Source organism: Neovison vison, chromosome 2, assembly GCF_020171115.1.
Source record: "Neovison vison isolate M4711 chromosome 2, ASM_NN_V1, whole genome shotgun sequence".
Lineage (NCBI taxonomy): Eukaryota > Metazoa > Chordata > Mammalia > Carnivora > Mustelidae > Neogale > Neogale vison.
The window spans coordinates 73247126-73267357 of record NC_058092.1 but is presented as its reverse complement, the minus strand read 5'-3'; the positions used below and the strand labels follow the sequence as shown (position 1 = coordinate 73267357).

General features: G+C 39.7%; 1 protein-coding gene across 1 annotated transcript in view; it reads right to left on the bottom strand.

The window, feature by feature from the left end:
* Positions 1-212: 212 nt before the first annotated feature.
* CLCA1 (chloride channel accessory 1) overlaps positions 213-20232 on the bottom strand; it is a 31806-nt gene continuing 11786 nt past the window's right edge. Inside the window, exons 5-14 of the mRNA XM_044238626.1 lie at positions 18614-18791; positions 15126-15344; positions 14335-14562; positions 11093-11267; positions 9142-9248; positions 6934-7149; positions 6105-6366; positions 4873-5043; positions 1782-2021; positions 213-705 (exon numbers count right to left, since the gene is read on the bottom strand). Of these exons, the coding sequence (XP_044094561.1) occupies positions 323-705; positions 1782-2021; positions 4873-5043; positions 6105-6366; positions 6934-7149; positions 9142-9248; positions 11093-11267; positions 14335-14562; positions 15126-15344; positions 18614-18791 (2179 nt within the window). The 3' untranslated portion in view covers positions 213-322. The remainder of the gene's footprint in view (positions 706-1781; positions 2022-4872; positions 5044-6104; positions 6367-6933; positions 7150-9141; positions 9249-11092; positions 11268-14334; positions 14563-15125; positions 15345-18613; positions 18792-20232) is intronic.

Genomic DNA, 20232 nt, shown 5'->3' with positions numbered 1-20232 from the left:
AGGGTCCTGAGATTGAGCGCCACATGGGTGGGTGGTGTCTCTGCTCAGCAGGGAGCCTGCTTCCTCCTGTCTATCTGCCTGTCTCTTTGCCTACTTGTGATCTCTGTCTGTCAAATAAATAAACAAAATCTTTTTAAAAAATCATTAATAAATGCCTGTGTGATGATTAAACTTCTGGATTTAAATGATAGTCTTTATACATATGTAGCCAGTTGTTTAGCATTTGATTTTATTATATCACCCTCTACGGGAAAGTTTAAAATACATTTTGGAGAATTTTATAATCAAAAGAAGGGTGGATGATTTATTCATCTCATGAAACTCAGCCCAAGGCTACTGACAGCTGCAATTCCCCTAGCCACTTCCACATTATTTTTAAAATGTGAAGGCCAGGAATGGTGCTATTGACATTGATATCAGGACAAGGAGGAGTAGGTATCTCTGGAGGAGTCGGTGGAGGAATAAACAAAGACACTCCCACAATATTAGAGATTTCTGACTTGAGATTAGACTTATCAACCGCCTGAACTGCAATGAAGAGATCCGTGCCATTTTCAAAAGGGATGTTTTCCGGTGTAAACACGAAGACTTCCTTAGAGTTGGCCTCCTTTGGGATAAGATCAGATGTGTTCACTTGAAGTGATTCAGTGAAATTGTCTCTGAGATCAAGAATACTTGCACTTATTTTAATGATATATTTGAGAGCTAAAAAGAAAAAAAAATCGTGACTTGTAATTCTCAAGTGTTACAGAAGTTTTAAGTCTATAAGAAACTATATTACCATTCTATAAAGTTCTAGTGAATAAATGTAGTTGATGGTCCATATTTATAAGCATTAGTATTCCTTTTACATTCTTGTTTGTGTATCTCAACAGAATGATAAATGTAAAACTGGATCAAGGGGTGCCTGGGTGGCTCAGTTGGTTAAGCATCTTTACCTGATTTTGGCTCAGGTCATGATCCAGGGTGGTGAGATTAAGCCCTGAAGAGCTTCCTGCTGGGCATGGAGCCTACTTAAGATTCTCCCTCTCCCTCAGCCCCTACTCCTTCTTCACCTGTCTCCACTCTTCCCCATCACGTGCATGCTCGTGCTCTCTCGATAAATAAATAAATAAATAAATAAATAAATAAAACTGGGCAGGCATGAGCTAAAGTCTTGATCAGCATTTCTATATATGCATCTGGCTGAGAGAGGAAGTCTTTAAACTATTGCTTATTGCTTATTATTTATAGAGGAGTTTTGGGTACAGTGCCTCTCAAATTTTCATGTACATAAAAAATACCCAGGGACCTTAAAAGACAGATTCTGGTTTTGTAGGTCTCATTGGGGACTGGAGTTCTACATTTCTAACAAGCATTTCTATGATGCCCATGCTGCCATCTGAAGACTATACTTCAAGACAAAAATCTAGTAGGACCTGAGTTTTCTCTTTCTCCCAAGGTCAGTTCTGCTCCATAGAGATCTATGTTGTATTCCCAAGCCTTTCCAGAATGATTGCTAAGAATGGGGTTTATTAAAAGACAGTTTGGTAAGATTTCAAAAAAATCTAAAGGTTGCCTGTTACTGGGTGAAACCTCTTAAAAGATAAATGTGGGCCAGCTTTTTAGGTTCTAAACCTCTCCTATTTAAAAATCCTAACCTTTCATTTCATAGGACATTCACAATCCCTCTTGCCTCCTGTCTTCCCCATGCATCATAACATGTCTGTCTGCCTCACTTCCTTCTGCACCCCTATTGGCTGGAAAACTCCTTTACATGGTTCACACCACATTCAGCTTACCTCTTCCATGATCATAATCATCCCCAGGAGCTGTCCAAGTCAAATTAATAAATTTGTTCCCTTGGATTTTTGCCTTAAGATCAGTGATTTGACAAGGTGGAAAGTGGTCAGGTATGGGAGCCTGTGGGACACCAGAGGCCACAAATGAACCTCCTGAGGTTGTTCTGCTGAAACACACTTGGTTGCTGTCAAGATCATTCTTACTAATTTCAGGTCTCGGTGGATTCCATTTTATTTCACCTGCAACACATTACATTACATTACATTACATTACAAGCAACTATATGACTATACTTCCCTTTGTTTTGTTGTCAGATTGCCCTCTTCCTACTCTCGCCTTTGCCTTCTTCCACACACAAAATTAATTTTAACTATTTGGTGTAAGATCCCAAATCAGGGCATCAGAGGAAAAAAAGCATAGAGAGAATCACAGTTTATTTTATCTTCAGATATTTTCTGGAATAACAATTCTCGTAATTTATTTTCATGACACTTGTCGTGGAGTTGTTTCTCTGCCCATCTTTTTGCCCATCCTGATTTTACTCTTCCTAGATCAGTTTAAATCCTACCTCTATTTTAAGCCTTCTTAGACTGCCTCAAGAAATCTCTTTCACCTAGTTAATGTGGCTGGTTTTTTTTTTCTTTTACGTGATATAGTTTATTATTTTTTTTCCCAATTTATTTATTTTCAGAAAAACAGTATTCATTATTTTTTCACCACACCCAGTGCTCCATGCAAGCTGTGCCCTCTATAATACCCACCACCTGGTACCCCAACCTCCCACCCCCCCGCCACTTCAAACCCCTCAGACTGTTTTTCAGAGTCCATAGTCTCTCATGGTTCACCTCCCCTTCCAATTTACCCAAATTCCCTACTCCTCTCTAACGCCCATTGTCCTCCATGCTATTGGTTATGCTCCACAAATGAGTGAAACCATATGACTCTCTCTGCTTGACTGATTTCACTCAGCATAATCTCTTCCAGTCCCATCCATGTTGCTACAAAAGTTGGATATTCGTCCTTTCTGATGGAGGCATAATACTCCATAGTGTATATGGACCACATCTTCCTTATCCATTCATCCGTTGAAGGGCATCTTGGTTCTTTCCATAGTTTGGCGACTGTGGCCATTGCTGCTATAAACATTGGGGTACAGATGGCCCTTCTTTTCACGACATCTGTATCTTTGGGGTAAATGCCCAGGAGTGCAATTGCAGGGTCGTAGGGAAGCTCTATTTTTAATGTGGTTGGTTTTATTATTTTTCCTATTTACTTGGTAATTAATAATTTGGACCATCAAGAATTGCCCTGATTATTTCTTCCATGCATTTTCCCCCTCTATCTCTATGTTTGTGTTTTATCATTTTTATTAGATGGCAGCTTCTCATAAACTGTTTTATGTTAGAGGTTCTAAAATTTTATGCTTTTTGAAGACTTCCGATTTTCCATTGAATGCCTAGGAAATTAGTGCTTGTAGCAATTTCAATATTCTTCACATTCTTGCTGAAATGTTGTATAAAAATAATCCTGGAACTCAAAGAATACCCTGACCTGCTCAATCAGTAGGGTTCTCCAATTCTCATTTCAATAAAAATATTCCGCAATACCCTAACATGGCATTACACAGAATTTACTCTTTCCTAAAACCTACTTCTTTATCCCTTAAAATTTTTGTCTGTAAAGACAGATTGATCTTCATACCCATCCATCTGGTTTTGGGCAAAGATAAAGCAGATACTGTAGCAGGTTCAGAGTTAGTATTCAATTCACCAATAGAGAGCATCTCTCTTGGTATTCATCAAGGGATAGAGGAAAAAATATGGCTCTCCAATGCCAAGCCAAGTCCTATCACAGGCCAATAACCTCTCTAGCCTCTGTTTCTCGGTCTTTAAAATGGCATAGTTAGAAGAATGTAATAATGTAATGTTCTAATGTGAGCAAAACACTGAGCATGAGGCTAGATATAGCCATTAAACCAAGAAGCTCCTGCCTTTTCCCCCTAACTTGGAAAGAAGAACATATGAAAATAAACTAAGCCGAAATATGTGAAATAGCTTTGAAAGCAATGTCTTTAAAGCATTGTTTTTTCTTGTGCTCACCTTTGCATGAAACACCACATATCCTAAAATCTTCCTTTTACTAAGCACACATCCAAGTAAATAGGACAATGGGAAGCTTCTTGGAGGAGCTATTCTTACAATACACCAGGTGCTAAGAAAAAGAGATTGATGGAAAACAAGTCCTGGAACCCATCAGTACTAGTCTTGGTCCCAATTCCAGCTCTAATCCAGGGCAAGTGTTTATGACCAAGACTGTATAGGACTGTCTGTTTCTTGGAGCACAATTTCCCCACCTGCTTACATGTGGGCTCAGTGTACTGGCTGATACTAGGTTCATCTATTATTCTCCCAGGTCTGAGCAAGAGAAAGGAGACAGTGGGGCTTGTGATACTGATGCATATAATAAGCTGTAAATACCCTTCTTCTATAGAAATGCCACTATCAGTGGAAAGAGCTTTATTATAAAATGTTTTAAAATTTATTAAAAATAATAGCAAACATTTATTTAACACTTTTATTTACCAGTAACAGCTCATTAGATGTATTTCCTTGTTCATTCCTCATAACTACCTTACGAGGTAGTTACCATTGTTATTCCCATTTTATAACTAAGGAAAGTGAAGCACAAAGAGATTATCTAAAATACTTTGGTAGAGGGCTAGAATGTGAACCCAGGCAGTAGAAAGCTGCTTTCAATCTATTGGCTTTCATCTGAGGGTTACTTTGCCTCTAGAGGACAGTCGATGATGTTTGGAGACATTTTTGATTGCCATGACTGTGGGGGATGCCTCTGATACCTAGTGAGTAGAGGACAGGAATGCTAGTAAACATCCTACAATGCACAGGACAGCCCCCACAACAAAGAATTATGTGGCCCAAAATGTCACAAATGTAGTGTTGGCCCAAAATATAGTGTTCAGACTGAAAAACCCTGATATCCAATCACACCATTCTCCCCACAGGCTTATTGGTTTTCTCCTGATCCCAAGCCTTTTTATTCAAGCCAGGTGTGTGATTACAGATTACTTACCATTCTCAATCCAGCCAGGCATGTGCATGGCTCCATTCTGCTGGGGTCTCACCCTCTGTCCAGCTGCATTTATTCCTCCCAGAGCCCTCACTTTCACACTGTATCTACCATTTGTATCATAAGCCGTAAAATACCTCGAATAGATACCATCGTCCTTAGTAGCATCGGCACCTTGACAGGAAAATGAAGAAATTGATGAATATCTGAAAGGCAGATGCGCATTTGTATATTTCCAACTCATATGTGGGTTAAAAATTTTCAAAGCAAAGATAACCTTGCACTATCTCCAAGAGAGTTTAGGATTTGATTCCATTAAAGATGAAATCTACTTTTTCTCTTAGGTGCACATGCATATGCGTGTATATGTCTCTGTGTGTGTTTAGCTTCATATGTGTATATTTTATCTTCCGGAATTGTTGTCTTTCTTTCTGAAATCAGAGGTCATGCCATGTGTCTGCTACATCCAACATAGCTCAAGGTAACTAACTATTCATTAAGTATCTGTCGAACTGAGTTGAATTGTTGCACATTACTATGAAGAAAAAAAGTTATATGATTATCTTTTTTTAAAAAAACTTATGGCTTCTCACCAGGGTAGATTTGGGTAGGAAATCCATTTATAGAATTTGTTCTAATAAGGTTACTTGCATCATCGTAAGCAGTCATGTGCCTTCTATAAAGAAATGTAGAATTCTCTTTCTCTCACTCCCTGATTTCTTTAAAAAATAATGGGCAGGATTTTCATTTTGGGGGCAAACTAATGCAGAGTCTGCATACATATAGCAGGCACATAAAACTGCAATTGGATTTATCTCTGCTGCTTTCTAAATGTGAAAGCCTCAATTTCTTCATCTGTAATGTAGGGTTAATAATATCTCAAAAGTGTGGTAAAGATAAAAATGAAGATACTATAACATAAAATAGCTATTAATTTTCCTCCCTCCCTTTTGGGGAGTGTGGAATACCCTCTGACAACTCCCTAGAGTATCTAAGTGTATTAAACTTGAGCCACTAATGTGTTTGGTCTTTGCAGAAGCTAAAGGTAAGCCCTTCTTCATGCTGTCCAACATTTTAAAATACAGGAATTGTGGGGAAGCAGAGAACTCTCCCGACCAGACCCCCAGTGGCGGACTCTCTGATTCTAACTGTCCGCACCAGATCATGCCCTCCTTCTGTTCCTTGATTGCTTTTTGGAAAAGAAAGATGTGTTTTCCAATCTTTGGAATGGTTACCTGCTCCATTGTCCAGTAATTCAAGGTTAACTGTTTTACCATTCACTGATTCTATTATAGCTGTGACAGTAGCCCTGAGGATTGGTGAGGATCCTTGATGAATCTTTGCATAAACGGCCATAGGGCTAGGAAATTTGCCTTGGTCTTTGCTCATTTTAGAGGTCACTGTAATTGGAGGCAGAGTAGCACTTGAAGCACGGGAGGTTACAGTCAGAGTCAGGGTTTGTGAGCTTGCTTTCAGACTGTAACTCCAAGCACCAACCTGACCAAAACAAATGGAGACATTTCCAATTAATAACTGTAGGTGACACAGACCTGACTTTAATGCTACCTATAGGAGAGCTTATCTGGTATAAGCATGTTACAAAAGCATATTTAAGAAGATCTCTGACATTTTGTCAACCAAGGGAAATTCTGGTACATTTGGGTTAACTACATGGTTCTTATTGTAAAGAAAATCCTAGTTGGGGAAAATGAGGTCAGAAAGCTGTGTCCTTATTTCCTTGGTTTCTAAAAAGCAGTATCAAATCAATGGGTTCCTGAGGTGATATTTTTCATGATCCCGAAGTTTCAAGGACCATTTTGCATCTTGACTTCTATGTAATTTGAAACTTCTCCCTTTAGGACCTGTAGAAAATATCATCAATTTCCTTTCCCTTGATTTGCTGTCATACTAATGAGATAGAGAATTGGATAGAGAATTTTCCTTGTTCTCTCTTTCATTCAATACTAACTCTCCTTTTAGCAACCACCCACATTGAAAAAGCTATTTTTTAAAACTTCAATTTATCTTATAAAATTGTGGGAAGGATAAAACCTGAGTCCATACCTTTGCAGTGCCTGGGATCTGGAGGTAGGCCATTCTAGTGCTTGTGTCCACTACCAAGCCATCTTGTTTCTTTCCACTAGGATCACTGAGAAGGATTTGGGGAGGCTGTGTTGTCCAAGTGATGAGAAATAACGTGTCCTTTCCCACAGTGCTGTCCACAAGCACTGTGCCATTCATCCACTGATTGTTCTGGAGGGTTAAGCCTCTACTCTCAAGCTGTTAAGAAAGAAAAACAGCTCTTTACATTCTGGAGAATATAGCCCCCATCGCACAGTCTCTTCCATTCTGCCTCCAATTCCCAATTGCCCCATTAAAAGCCTTCCGTGATGCCTGAGTCCTTGGCTTAGTATTTAGGTCTTAATCATTATCCAGGTCTAAATTACCTTTCTTCCAGCCTTAGCTTCCACAGTGTTTATTCCTGCACCCAAACTAGACCACTTCCCAAACGACACTCATGAATCCCTGACTCTGACTTTATCATACTCTGCTTTTCCTGGAAGTCTATACATTCAACTCCATTTATCTAAGCCTTATCAATCCTTCAAAACTCAGTTCAAATGGCACTTTCTCTCTGAAATTTTCTCTAAAGTCCATCTCACTTACTGACTGAGAATTATCTCTCCCTCCTGTGAGTTCTCACAGAATCTTGTTTCTGTCACTCCTTTGATACTCTCCCAGTGTTTTCCTTTATATCTACTTGTGTTTATATCTCATCCTGTTTACTAGACTATAAACTTAACTCTTTAGGGGCCTGACTGGGACTTTTTCCTAATAACCAATGCTAGATCATGTAGTCCCTGTGAAGATAAATGAAAATAAGTCAAGGGCTAAGGCTGATTTGTTGTTTGGAGAAGAATGAAGAAGTGGTTAGAACAGAGACTGAGGTGGGGAAGGGTTAACAGGACTTTTACAGAGAATGTGACCTTGAGGACTGTCTCCTAGATAATTATCTCCTGTCCTTAAACTGATATCTAAGAGAAGATAGGATGGCTGGGTCATAGAGTAAGATTTCTAATTTCATAGGTAGATTTGATCTTGGATGTGGAAGAAGTAAAGGGCTCTTATACTCATATACTGAAGGGCTCCTAAATCTGATTCTTAAGGCAGGTGGGTAAACGAGTTCTGCTCATTTCTCTATCTCTCTCACTGTTAGGCTTCTTAAATACAAAAGTAATGGGCAGAAACTGCCTGACCGTGAACTTGTCCTTCATCAGTTTAATCACTTTTTTCAGACACATTCCTCCAATTTCCAGATTGGACTCTTGAGTTCAGTTTTCTAAATCTGAGCTAGGATAACACAAATGAGTATAATTTCTATCTTCTTTGATTGAATAAATGCTACCCTGGTAGATCAGAAAACCTATTGTTTCAAAATCTGTCAATTTTTGGCTTTAACATGACATTGTTTTTTTACTTTCATCCAAACTCTCACAATAAAATTATCACAATAAAAATAATAATTCACATAGATGTGAGTTCTGATTATTTACTCTCTAGCTTAAAAATTCATATGAGTAGCTTTTGAAACTCAAGAAGAACATTTAAAATATATTTGTCCTTTTCTTAATGAATAGTCCCAAAATTTTTGAAAGAAAATTTGGTTTTCTTGACATTTTAGAACCAGATGGGCCCATGGTTCTGGTTCATATCTGGCGGAGAAACTGAGGCCCAGAAAGGGGAAGTTCTTAACCTACAGTTGGAGAGTTAATGGCAGGCCCAGGACCAGAATCCAGGTGTCTTGACTGACATCATGGGCTTTTCACAGAGCAAAACACTTTTCACCCATAAGGAAATCCTGGCAAATATCAGAGATTTGAGGTAATGGAAAAATAGAGCACATAATCCACGAACACTGACTTATCCCAGAAGATTTGTGTTAAGTTGATCTACTGTGAAGAAAATTTTGAGCCAATTATATTGGTATGGTTGCTTGTTAACAGATGTTAAAAAAAAGAATTTTTGGACCTATAATATTGTATGTTGCTGGTTTCTGTGGAGAAGTCAATATTGTTTCCAAACAAGTAAACACTAATTGCTTTGCTTTGTGTTACATTTCAGGAATAATGTCCAATATCAGGGTAAAACGTCTATTTTTAGTTTTACCTTACTACTAGACAAACGTAGCACTTAAAAATTTTAACCATTAAACTCTCCATTTTGGTTATAATTATTTAGAAACATGAAAAACCAGAGAGTAAAAATTCTGACCTGGATAGCACGCTGGGAGGCAGCTCCATTTCCAGATGAAAGGGCCCCAAAAGCATCAATGAGACCATTGTTCTGAGCCTGATCTGAAGCATATGTCTGTAAACCTCCTAAAACACATTTATATTATCAGAAGTTGTTTTCTAGAAAGCAAGTATTTGCACCATTTTAGCTACTGTTAAGATAGCAGAATACATGACATAAATATTCTATTGCAGTTTTAAAATATTAATCAATCACCATCAACCAGGCATCCAGATTAATTCAGAAGTCGATACTAAATTTTTAATCCTACTAAATAATAGCTTCAGCAACATCTCAGTTGCCCAGTTAGGTCAATTATCTGCAAAGCAGCCATGAATCTCTGATAGGTCAAAACTAGTAACATAAAATTTCATGTTTTAAAGGTCATATGCTTCATATAAGAGAATTCATTAAGCCTTATTCCAAGCCTATTGGTTTATTCTTATTTTAGACATAATCTTAACGAGCTTGACTTTTGGGTTTTCTCCTATATCATAAAACATATATATGTTAACAACAGCAAGAAATAACAGCTGCAAGGGATAGTTATAGAAAGTGTAATATATAATAAAAAATAGATTATACACCAGGTCTCCCAGTCTTGGACTGTTTAGAGCACGTGTAACTAAGACAGTTGATGTGAAAACACTTTTAAACCATTAATGCCATCCAAGGGTTTAAGTACTTTGGTAATGCTCTTGGGGCCCCACCCAGATACCCTTACTGAGGCAATTGAATCTTTCTCCTGCTGCTCTAAGTGTTAGCTGCTAATGGAATATAACTGTTCCTTTTTCCAGAAAATTGCCTTACCAAAAGAGGCTATGCTTGCTGGAGAAGTAACATGCTCCCTCACCTCCATCTTGCCTTGATTGTCCACGGCTGATGACTGATGGACAGACACAGTGGTACAAAAGGTCAGCCCTTTGCCTCAAGAGTGTACCAAATGTGTGATGCAATTCCAGATTGAGATCTCCCTGTAGTGTTAGGCTTCAGCTAGACTCTAAGTCCACTTCTGTGCTTGGGTCCTTCCCCTGTCCTATCCTACTGCCTTTTCTCCTGTTCTCCTGAGAGCTCTCCCTCTATAAATCACATGCACCCAAATCCTTGTCTCAGGCTCTGCTGCTAGGAAACCCAGCCTAAGACATGTGGTATTAGGAATAAGCAGTCCATCATTTTAGCTCCCTCAGGAGACAACTCAGCATAATAATTGATATCCGTAATGCTGGCCCTAAGTTAAAAAAATACTGTGCCTACTTACTTTGCTAAGGAAGCCAGGCACATATGGAATCTTTTTAAACCATCTGTGGGTGAGATTAGAAACTCAATATATTAATATTTTAAGGAGAAAATGCATTGTTTTCTACATTGTCAGAATGACCTTCTGTGCGCTCAGCGTCTTCTTTGCTTTTCCCCTGCTACTCCTTATTAAAGTCTCAACTTAAAGGTCACCTTTCTGGACCTTCTCCTTCCCTTAATAAGGTCAAAGGCTTTCCATTCTAGTGTGCCTTCTATAGTTAATAGAGTACTTGTATCATGGCATTATATAATTAGTGGCTTATCATCTCTTCCCCCTGGTCTGCAGGCCAGCTGCCAGTTGGAAAAGAGTGGTTCCTGGCTAATATATTATGTTCTTTGCAGTCCTTACTTACAAAGTGTCTGGGAAAAGAGACCTGAGTCCTAACTAGAGTGCTGTGCTGATCCCATCTTCCTCCAGACTGCCATAATCCTAGAACTGAGGCCTTAAACGAAATGGGGAGAGTCAATTCTAATGGTCATTTGGAGGAAAAGGCAGGTAGTTGGTTAATAAGATTCCCCCTCTCTATATATAGCCCACCCTTCCCCTTCTCCCTTGTTCACTGGAGCTCACAGTACAGTGGAAGAGACAATTCAGCAATTCAGTGGGACACAGCAGCAGCAGATCGTCCTTCACCTGTCATTTTAGACAGCTCCTCTAGTTCTTTTGCTGCAGAGGGCCCCAGTGCAACTGTGTGGATGACAGCTCCACTTTGTTTCACCTCGTTGAAGCACGAGCTTATAGTGTTATCCTCTCCATCGGTCAGCAGCACGATTTCAGATCCATCTGTTGAGAATTTCTTCCTAATAACCTAAGAACATAATGCAGCATATGAGTTATCGGTGTGGCCAAGGTATTTGGGAGAACAGCATTTAACGGGAATGAGAAGAGAAATTCCAGAGGGATTGAACAAAAGTGCCTGAGAATTGTCAAATAGCTCTCTCTCTTGAAGTGATAAAATTTTAAATCAGCAACACTAATGGAATTTGACAACAGTCTTTTCTTTTGGTTACCCTACTGCAAAGTGGGCTCTGTAAAAAAAAAGTCAGGATAGTTACAGAGATTCATAGCACTGGGGAAGCAGCAAAGGAGGTTTTTTTAGTTTCCTTCATATGATCTCTCCTTGACAGGCTTCTGGAGGTTCCCAGATGCTTTCAGAAACCACCCTCATTGAATAGGGATAATATATGGGAGATATTAGACACAGGGTAGAGTTAGTTTGCATGATATTCACCATCTGACTATACCAGCTGTTTATGGTTGGCATTAGTTCTGACTGGTAAGGACCCAGGTCACAGGAATTATTAAAATTTTTAATATTCCCTCTGATTAAAATAAATAATTTTATTCTATTAACCCCAACTCCTAATGATCTTATGACATTGATGTTTCAACCATTCCTGATTAACATGGATTATAGTTTTTTACATTGTGTAGGAAGCACAGATTTTTTTTTTTTTACCAGTGTTGGATAAGATTTTGATAGAAGGAAAATTAGATTTGAAAAATAGTGTTACTCATTTCAGAAGAGGAATGCAAGAGTCCACTCTTCCCCTAAAAAGAGTAGAAGGAGAGACCCAGTAGGGAAAACTAGCAATCAAGCCTGAATAACCTCTCTTCCCTGGACCAGACTCAGAAAGGGAAAGCATCTTCAGTAGGTTGAAAGAAAAGCTAAGAGCAGAGAGTACTTCTGCTGCACTGTTTGAACTCTGAGGGGCTGCACACAAGGGAAGAGAACAGAACTGTGCCTGCTGCTACATGATAGAGCCTAGAGCCCAGGATCCTCTCAACCATGGCCATGGCCTTGATCTGAACAAACTGAGAGGCCAGAGAAAGGCCTTAATTTGGATTCCGTTGTCCTACTCTCTATCACTGCTATGTGCTGTGGAAAATGTGTGTAAGTTCCCACATATCCCACAGGGAAGAGAGAAGTCAGCAGGAAAGAGAAGAGGTCATCTCACCAGACAGGCTGAGGGGTGTTGTCTGCTCAGGAGCTGGAAGGAGGACAAAGTGGTGCTTAGGGCTCTGCTTCAATAGTGGGATCCAGGGTGTGGCTGAGTCAGCAAAGATGACTGGGCCTGAATCAAGCCCAGAGAACAAAGTCCAATGGGCACCTCAGCAGACACGGGAGCCCAAAACAGACCTGACAAGGGCCCTGCTGCAGGAACCAATGGGGAACTTGGGACACTGTAGGACCCAAGGCTCTTTACCTCATCACACACAAGCTCCTCCCATCCCATATCTGGACTCCATTGGGCAGGGGGAGCATCTAAATTCCACTTGTATCTTTCACACTCTCTCTCACCCATCTAAGGGGAAAATGCAGAGCCAGAAGTTCTCTCTTCACCACCAGGCCATCTGGCATTACTCATCTCCCCTAAGGTTTTGCATAGCAGGAGTTTAATATTACATGTCAGCGATTTCACTGTCTATTCACCTCCCTCATTTGCTTCTTTAATCAAAGCTTGGGTGAGTGGCAGAGGCGTGAGAATCCAGATGCCCACAGGCCTCTGGACAAGGTTCTGCAGCTGACTGTGCATACAGTGGAAATCACTTTTAGGGAACTGAACTTAAAGGTGAATAAAAGGTCCTGGGGACAGACTGAATTTGAGGAAATGTTGTCTGTTGTCCACATACAATAGTGTGAGCTGGAAACTAAATGTTCCTGCTGCTGCTTGGGAATCTGGAACAACCCTGGGGCGTGTTGTTCCCCCTATTCGACAGACAGCTGACCTGCCCAAGATGTCACAGGGATTTTGAGACCTTAATCAGCCAGCTTCTTTCAGCCTCTTATTCTTTGTTTCATGGGGCTAAAGATCTTCTAAATAACTATGGAATATTAGATTATGTGTTTGGAGCAAAGAGGTATCAGGTGCTATCAAATAATTCAATATTATTGAGACCCTTCTGTATAAAAGATACTGTGCAGCAGCCTCAGAGGTCAAGAGGTAAGTCTTATCCCTAATGAAATTTTGCTTGAGTGAAGCACGTGATTAGAAAATCAGACAGAAGGGGCACCTGAGTGGCTCAGTGGGTTAAGCTGCTGCCTTCGGCTCTGTTCATGATCTCAGGGTCCTTGGATCAAGTCCCACATTGGGCTCCCTGCTCAGCAGGGAGCCTGCTTCCCTTCCTCTCTCTCTGCCTGCCTTCTCTGCCTACTTGTGATCTCTCTCTGTCAAATAAATAAATAAAATCTTAAAAAATAAAATAAAACAATGTTTTAAAAAAAAAGAAAGAAAAAGAAAATCAGAAGAGCCTAGAAGTCCGAAGAAATTTTTTTGTTAAAGTTCACAGGATTTAGAAAGAGTGATTCTGTACAACTGAAAGAATCAGGAAAGATGTCCAGAAGTAGGTCATGTCTGGGATGGATTCTTTTTTTTTTTTTTTTAAGATTTTATTTATTTATTGGACAGAGAGAGATCACAAGTAGGCAGAGAGGCAGGCAGAGAGAGAGGAGGAAGCAGGCTCCCCGCTGAGCAGAGAGCCCGATGCGGGACCCGATCCCAGGACCCTGAGATCATGACCTGAGCCGAAGGCAGCGGCCCAACCCACTGAGCCACCCAGGCGCCCTGGGATGGATTCTTGAAGGATGGCTGTGATTTGAGGGACAGAAGAGGAAGGAGAAAATATTCTAAGGGGGGAGTCTGGCAAAGGTGTGGAAGCGCTGAAGGACAAGTGATCCAAGTTGCTGAGATATAGGACGCCTGGAAGAGTGTTCCTGGTATGGGACCTTAGAAAGGTAGGTCTCTATAGGTGGTGCTCTATTATGAAAGAATTTAAATATTGGAGAAAATTTGACTTAATTTTGTTGAAAACAGACTTAAGTTTAGGAAACAGAAATTATAAACATTGACAAATGACAGGGCAACTCGTCTTACAGCAAATGCTGATCGAAGCCCGGAGCAGATGGATGTTCCTCCTGCAGCCACTGCCGGTAACCTTTTGGTGAGGGCATCCCTTTCTGCAGCACTGTTTATCTGTACAAGTTCACTCTGTACATGGGCAGCACTGTCAAATGTCACCATCCCAGCCCAGGAGCCTTGCTCAACTATTTGCAGAAGGAAAAGTTTGCCGGCTTGATTCAGTCGGTTAAGGCGGTCACCATTCTAAATGGAAAAGTAAAAGAAAAGCAGTCACGTTGGGTTTAGATGAGCAGACTAATAACAAAACAGGGCAGAGGAAATTTGAAAATGACTGCCTTAACATCGAGTAAATGACAATAAGCCTATTCAGGGGCCTCGATATTAAATTAAATTTCCATATTAAATTTCTCCTTTATAATTAGTAACATCTGGGTAGAATTTTAGGGCCTTTGTTTAAATAGCCCTAAAAGATCAAGCTAGATTAGGCAGTTAGATCATTACTGCTTTAGTAAGAGTTCTATAGATGGACATACTGTCAGTGAAACATTAAAAAATGTCAAGGCTATATACTTCAGCAGATCTTGCTCACAAATTAAAAGCTAATTTTATTTGGCAAATGAGACTCTTGCTGTTGAATTCCTGTTGAATAGAGTTGAGGTGGGTGTTTCTAATGGTAATGTTATTGCTGTAACTGTTCTGACCCTAAGGGTTGTGTTTATTCCCAGCCTGTTACAAACTGTGGTCCAGATCATATCATACACAAATGTTGAGAGCAGCACCCTGAAGACCAAGACCAGTTAACGTACCGTCATGCTTCCAGACTTATCGAGAACTAAACACACAATTCTTTGTCCAATCTGCAGCAGTGAGAATGTGGGTGCGGGTGGCTGGGTCGTCATAGGAGTGGTTTTCAGAAAGTCCTCAGAATCACGTATCACTTCCCATGTGCTTCGGAGATTGCATTTTTGGTTTTGTGGGTTTGGGGCCTCTTTGTTGTGGTTCTTTTCTGTACAGAATTGAACCACCTGAAATTGTGGATAAAATTATAGAGATAAACAGTAGAGAGGCTATTTAAATCTCTTGCCCTCCTTCTTAGTCTGCCCTGCTAACCCATAAACTTGGCTTAATCCTGCAATCAGTACAGGGCATTGCTGGGGAAATTCACAGTCATAATTCAGACCTCCTGTCTCATACCACATCTTCAACCTTATTGGACCCTTAGTCCTCCTCAGCAATCTATTTATCTGCTCTTGGCTTCCTTCCTACTTCTCAAACTGCCATTTCAAGCATCACCACGGTCTTCAAACCACCCACTTCCTAACATTTCTCTGCTGGTAACATCTTATCTCTCCATCCTTTTACTTCCCACTCCCTCTTCCCACTCACTTACCAACACCCTGCATTCCAGCTCTTTCCACTAAGACGTCCTACCAGCTCCTCAACCTTCATGTGTTCGCAGTTGAACTTACCACCTTTCCTTTAACTCTGCTCCTCCTCCTGTCCACCCAGTCACCTCCATCAGGAAATCCTATCTTCCTCCTTCTACAAAATAACCAAGATCCATCTATTTCACTGCTTCTCTAGTTCATCATCTTTTTCCTTCTCCATTGGAATCTCCATCATTCAAAGCCTTATGGTCCCTGCCTCGGACTATTTTGGTCTACTATCTGACTTTTCCATCTTGTTTGCCCTCCGATTGGCCCACTCCACAGTTTCCAGAAACAGCTTCTTTCTTACTTCTGTGCTCAAGACCCTTTGGCAGCTCCTTATTTCTCATACACTATTTCTAGACTATTTGCATAGCAAGCAGCAATCTCCATGATTCAGACTTTGCTTCACTTTCCATCCTCACTCTGGCTGAGCATTCCAAGTCTCTAATTTCCCCTACGTAATCCATAAGTTCTCAAACTCACCTTTGCTCATGGTTTCCCCCTTTGTCAAGGAATTCCTCTTCCTCTGTCTTCTGCATCGTGAACTTTACCCTCACGTTTCAGCCAAAAGGTCATTTTCTTTTTCTTTTTCTTTTTTTCTCCCAAAAGGTCATTTTCAAAATGTTTTCTTATTTCCTACTCCCCCCAAAGAATTTCACTCAGCCCTGTGGCTACACAGTACCCTAGAGATACTTCAGTAAGACCTCTTTAACATTGTTAGTACACTTATTGGGCTACAAACCCATCTATAGTAGAAAATTGTCTCATTAAATTTTGCTTCCTCAAAACTTGGCTTACGTCTGACATAATAAAAGCTCAATATAAGTTTGTTGTTTTTTGAGTAACCTAAAATCTACATATCAGTTTTTTTTTTAATGTACAAAAGGGCAATAGTTATTATGCAAGAATTACATGAGAACATATGGAATAGGGTCCATACTAACACAGCCGATAAATGACAGTTTCCTCCCCTATCTTTAAGATTTGTATCTCTAGCATTTGAGGGATTAAAAAAGGAGCCACAGTACCCAAAGCATGTGTAATTTCATTCCTCCTCTCGGATTGTTATTCATAGTATTATCGTCCAATTAAAAATCCTAAATATCCAAGATTCTAGTAACTTAGAAAGTAATCATTATCTGTAAAGCACTTATTTTCCTCCTAATTGGCATTTCCAGGTCATTTTGGTTGTTTTTCCATAATACCATAAGGCTCTATTTTAGCAGGAGATCGGAAAAACTTATATGTAAACTGTAGGCAGAGGTTCCCAAACCTGACTGTACAACAAATTTAACTTTCTGGTTAATTTAAAACACAAAACCACAAAATCTGGGCCTCCTCTTGAAATTTTCTTTCTTTTTATTTTTCTATATTATACTTTTTTAAAAAGATTATTTATTTATTTACTTGTCAGAGAGAGAGAGAGAGCAAGCAACAAGCCAGGGAGGGGCAGGCAGAGGGAGAAGCAGGCTCCCCACTAAGCAAGGAGCCCAACACAGGATTCAACCCTAGGACCCTGGGATCATGACCTGAGCTGAAGGCAGACACTTAATCGCTTAATCGACTGGGCCACACAGGCACCCCCTCTTACAAATTTCTGAGTAAGTCTAGAAATGGATTGCAAAGCCAGACCAAAGGATGGGCCTTTTGAAGCATGGTAAATCACATTTTTAAAACTTAGACCACCAGTATCTCTGATAAGTTATTTCATCCTCTATTCCAAAAGGAAAACAGAATTTTATATAAGAGGCTGAAAGATAAGAGACTCCCCACAAAGTCTCTCCACTGACTTTAGTCAGTGATAACTGATGCATTTAGGTTTAGTTTGTCTAAATTTGCCAAAATGTTTATTTAGCACTAATAAGGATAATTTGTCATTTATCACCTGTTCATCATTTAAAAAAATTAGGAAGTATTTTAAAACTACTTAAACCTATTAAAACTATGACCAACTCCTTACAAACGCCTTCACCAATGCTCTTAAAAAGATAAAAAATTGGGGCACCTGGGTGGCTCAGTGGGTTAAGCCACTGCCTTCGGCTCAGGTCATGATCTCAGGGTCCTGGGATTGAGCCCCGCATCGGGCTCAGCAGGGAGCCTGCTTCCTCCTCTCTCTCTGCCTGCCTCTCTGCCTGCTTGTGATCTCTCTCTGTCAAAAAAATAGGTGAAATCTTTAAAAAAAAAAAAAAAAGAAAAGAAAAGAAAAAAAGATAAAAAATTACAGTTAACAACCAAAAGCAAATATGCAGGCTGAAAAGATCTCTGCAAGTCAGATTTAAGGCTATTAATTGTGTCCTTATTAAGAAATAAAAAGAAGTGTCTGATCCTTTTGGGTAAATTTCTTATTTTAACTAAGAATTTTTGTGCTTGTCTGCTTTTAAGGATATTTGAAGTAATTCTAAGCACTGAAACTCCAAGCTTCTGGGGCACCTGGTTGGCTCAGTTGGTTAAGCTGCTGCCTTCGGCTCAGGTCATGATTCCAGGATTCTGGGATCGAGTCCCACATCGGACTCCCTGCTCAGCAAAGAGCCTGCTTCTCTCTTTCCCTCTGCCTGCCACTCTCCTTACTTGTGCTATTTCTCTGTCAAATAAATAAATAAATAAAATCTTTTACAAAACAAAACAAAACAAAACAAAAAAACTCCAAGCTTCTGGGAAGGAGATAATGGAGCCGCAGGAATTGACCTAAGGAAACAGGAGGGGGAAGATACGACTTTATCCCTGATTTTGTACTTCCATCTTGTCCCACAGAGAATCAGCTGCTCACTGGTGATTTCCTAAAATAAGATCCTTCCTTGCAGCAGTCAGGATAAGAACCTCACTAAATTCGTAAGTGAAAGAAAGCAAAAGAACAGGGTACTTACAGAATTAATACTTGGCGAAAACATTATGGAAGCCTTCTCAGTCTGGTGTTTATTGGGTACGAACTTACACCCTTCTTTGAATAGTCCTGTTGCTGTGTCGATTTTACATGGTTTTGGGATACAGCTGCCTCCCTGACACTGCAGTGCTTCATATTTACCAGTAATCCTTGCCGAACATCTGAAAATATATTAAAGTTAGAAGTTTAGGTGCTATAATCATTTCAGAGGGTTAGACTCTGTGGTCAAGTTGTTCTGATGTCTACCACTTCCTCTTATAATTCAATGAACAATACATCACCTTAAATAGCAAAATTATGAAATTCACATCAGTGTCATTTTTGTTTGCCGGACAGTGAAGGGTTCCCCAAACAGTATCAGAATTTGTTTCTCTGCAGCCGAAAAGCTAAGTCTGGCTTATGATCACCATCAGGTAATAAGGATCCACATCCTTAGCCACGTCCTCATTTAGGACCCTCTTTCCTAGGTCATAAATCAGAAGCTCTCTTTTGTTTCCCTTGAAAGCTTGCGAACATTTCCTGGTTTTCTTTTCCAGTTAGTTTATGTCATACAATTTTTGCATAGTTCTTGTATGTTCATAGGTATTTTAGATTTTTCCTTAGATGCTTATGAATTTGCAGCTATTATAAATGGACTGCCTTTACCCAACATTTTATTTTTTGAGTATATAAACAATATATGAACACTAAAGGAAGTTGGTAAAATAGCAAGAATATTAAGAAGAAAAGAAAAAAATCATGTCCCACTATAAGAAATACGCTACTGTTAACGTTTTGAAGTATTTTCTTCTCTATACATCAGCATAACATTGTACATACAACTTTGCTTCCTGCTTTAAAAAACTTGGTATATTAGTATATTTAAGATTTTAATATATTATTATAATTCATAGTATTCTCTTAAAATGTGATTTTAATAGCTATATGTTTCGATACTATAATACGAATCTAGTCTTAACTTACTTAATATGCTTCTCCCAATTTGTCAGTACTAAAAGTAAAACTTCAATGAATAAATAAAAATTCACATAAAGTTTTGACACTGTTTCCATGTTTGCTGCAGGATTGATTCCCGGAGTAGAAGTTTGAACATTTTAAAATCTGTTGATACAGCTCATTCTATGATTTCCCTTAAAATGGATTTTTAAAAAAGATTTTATTTATTTATTTATTTGACAGAAAGAGAGAGCACAAGAAGGGGGAGCAGCAGGCAGAGGGAGAGGGAGAAGCAGGCTACCTGTTCAGCAGAGAGCCTGATTCATGACTTTATCTCAGGACCCTGGGATCATAACCTGACCTGAAGGCAGATGCTTAACTGACTGAGCTACCCAACTGCCCGTTAAAATGGATTTTTAAACACGAAATTACAGAATCAAAAAATAAGAAAAATTTCACAGATTTTATGTGTCATCAAATTGCTTTATAAGAAAGCTGTGCCGGGCGCCTGGGTGGCTCAGTGGTTTAAGCCGCTGCCTTTGGCTCAGGTCATGATCTCAGGGTCCTGGGATCGAGTCCCGCATTGGGCTCTCTGCTCAGCGAGGAGCCTGCTTCCTCCTCTCTCTCTCTGCCTGCCTCTCTGCCTACTTGTGATCTCTCTCTCTC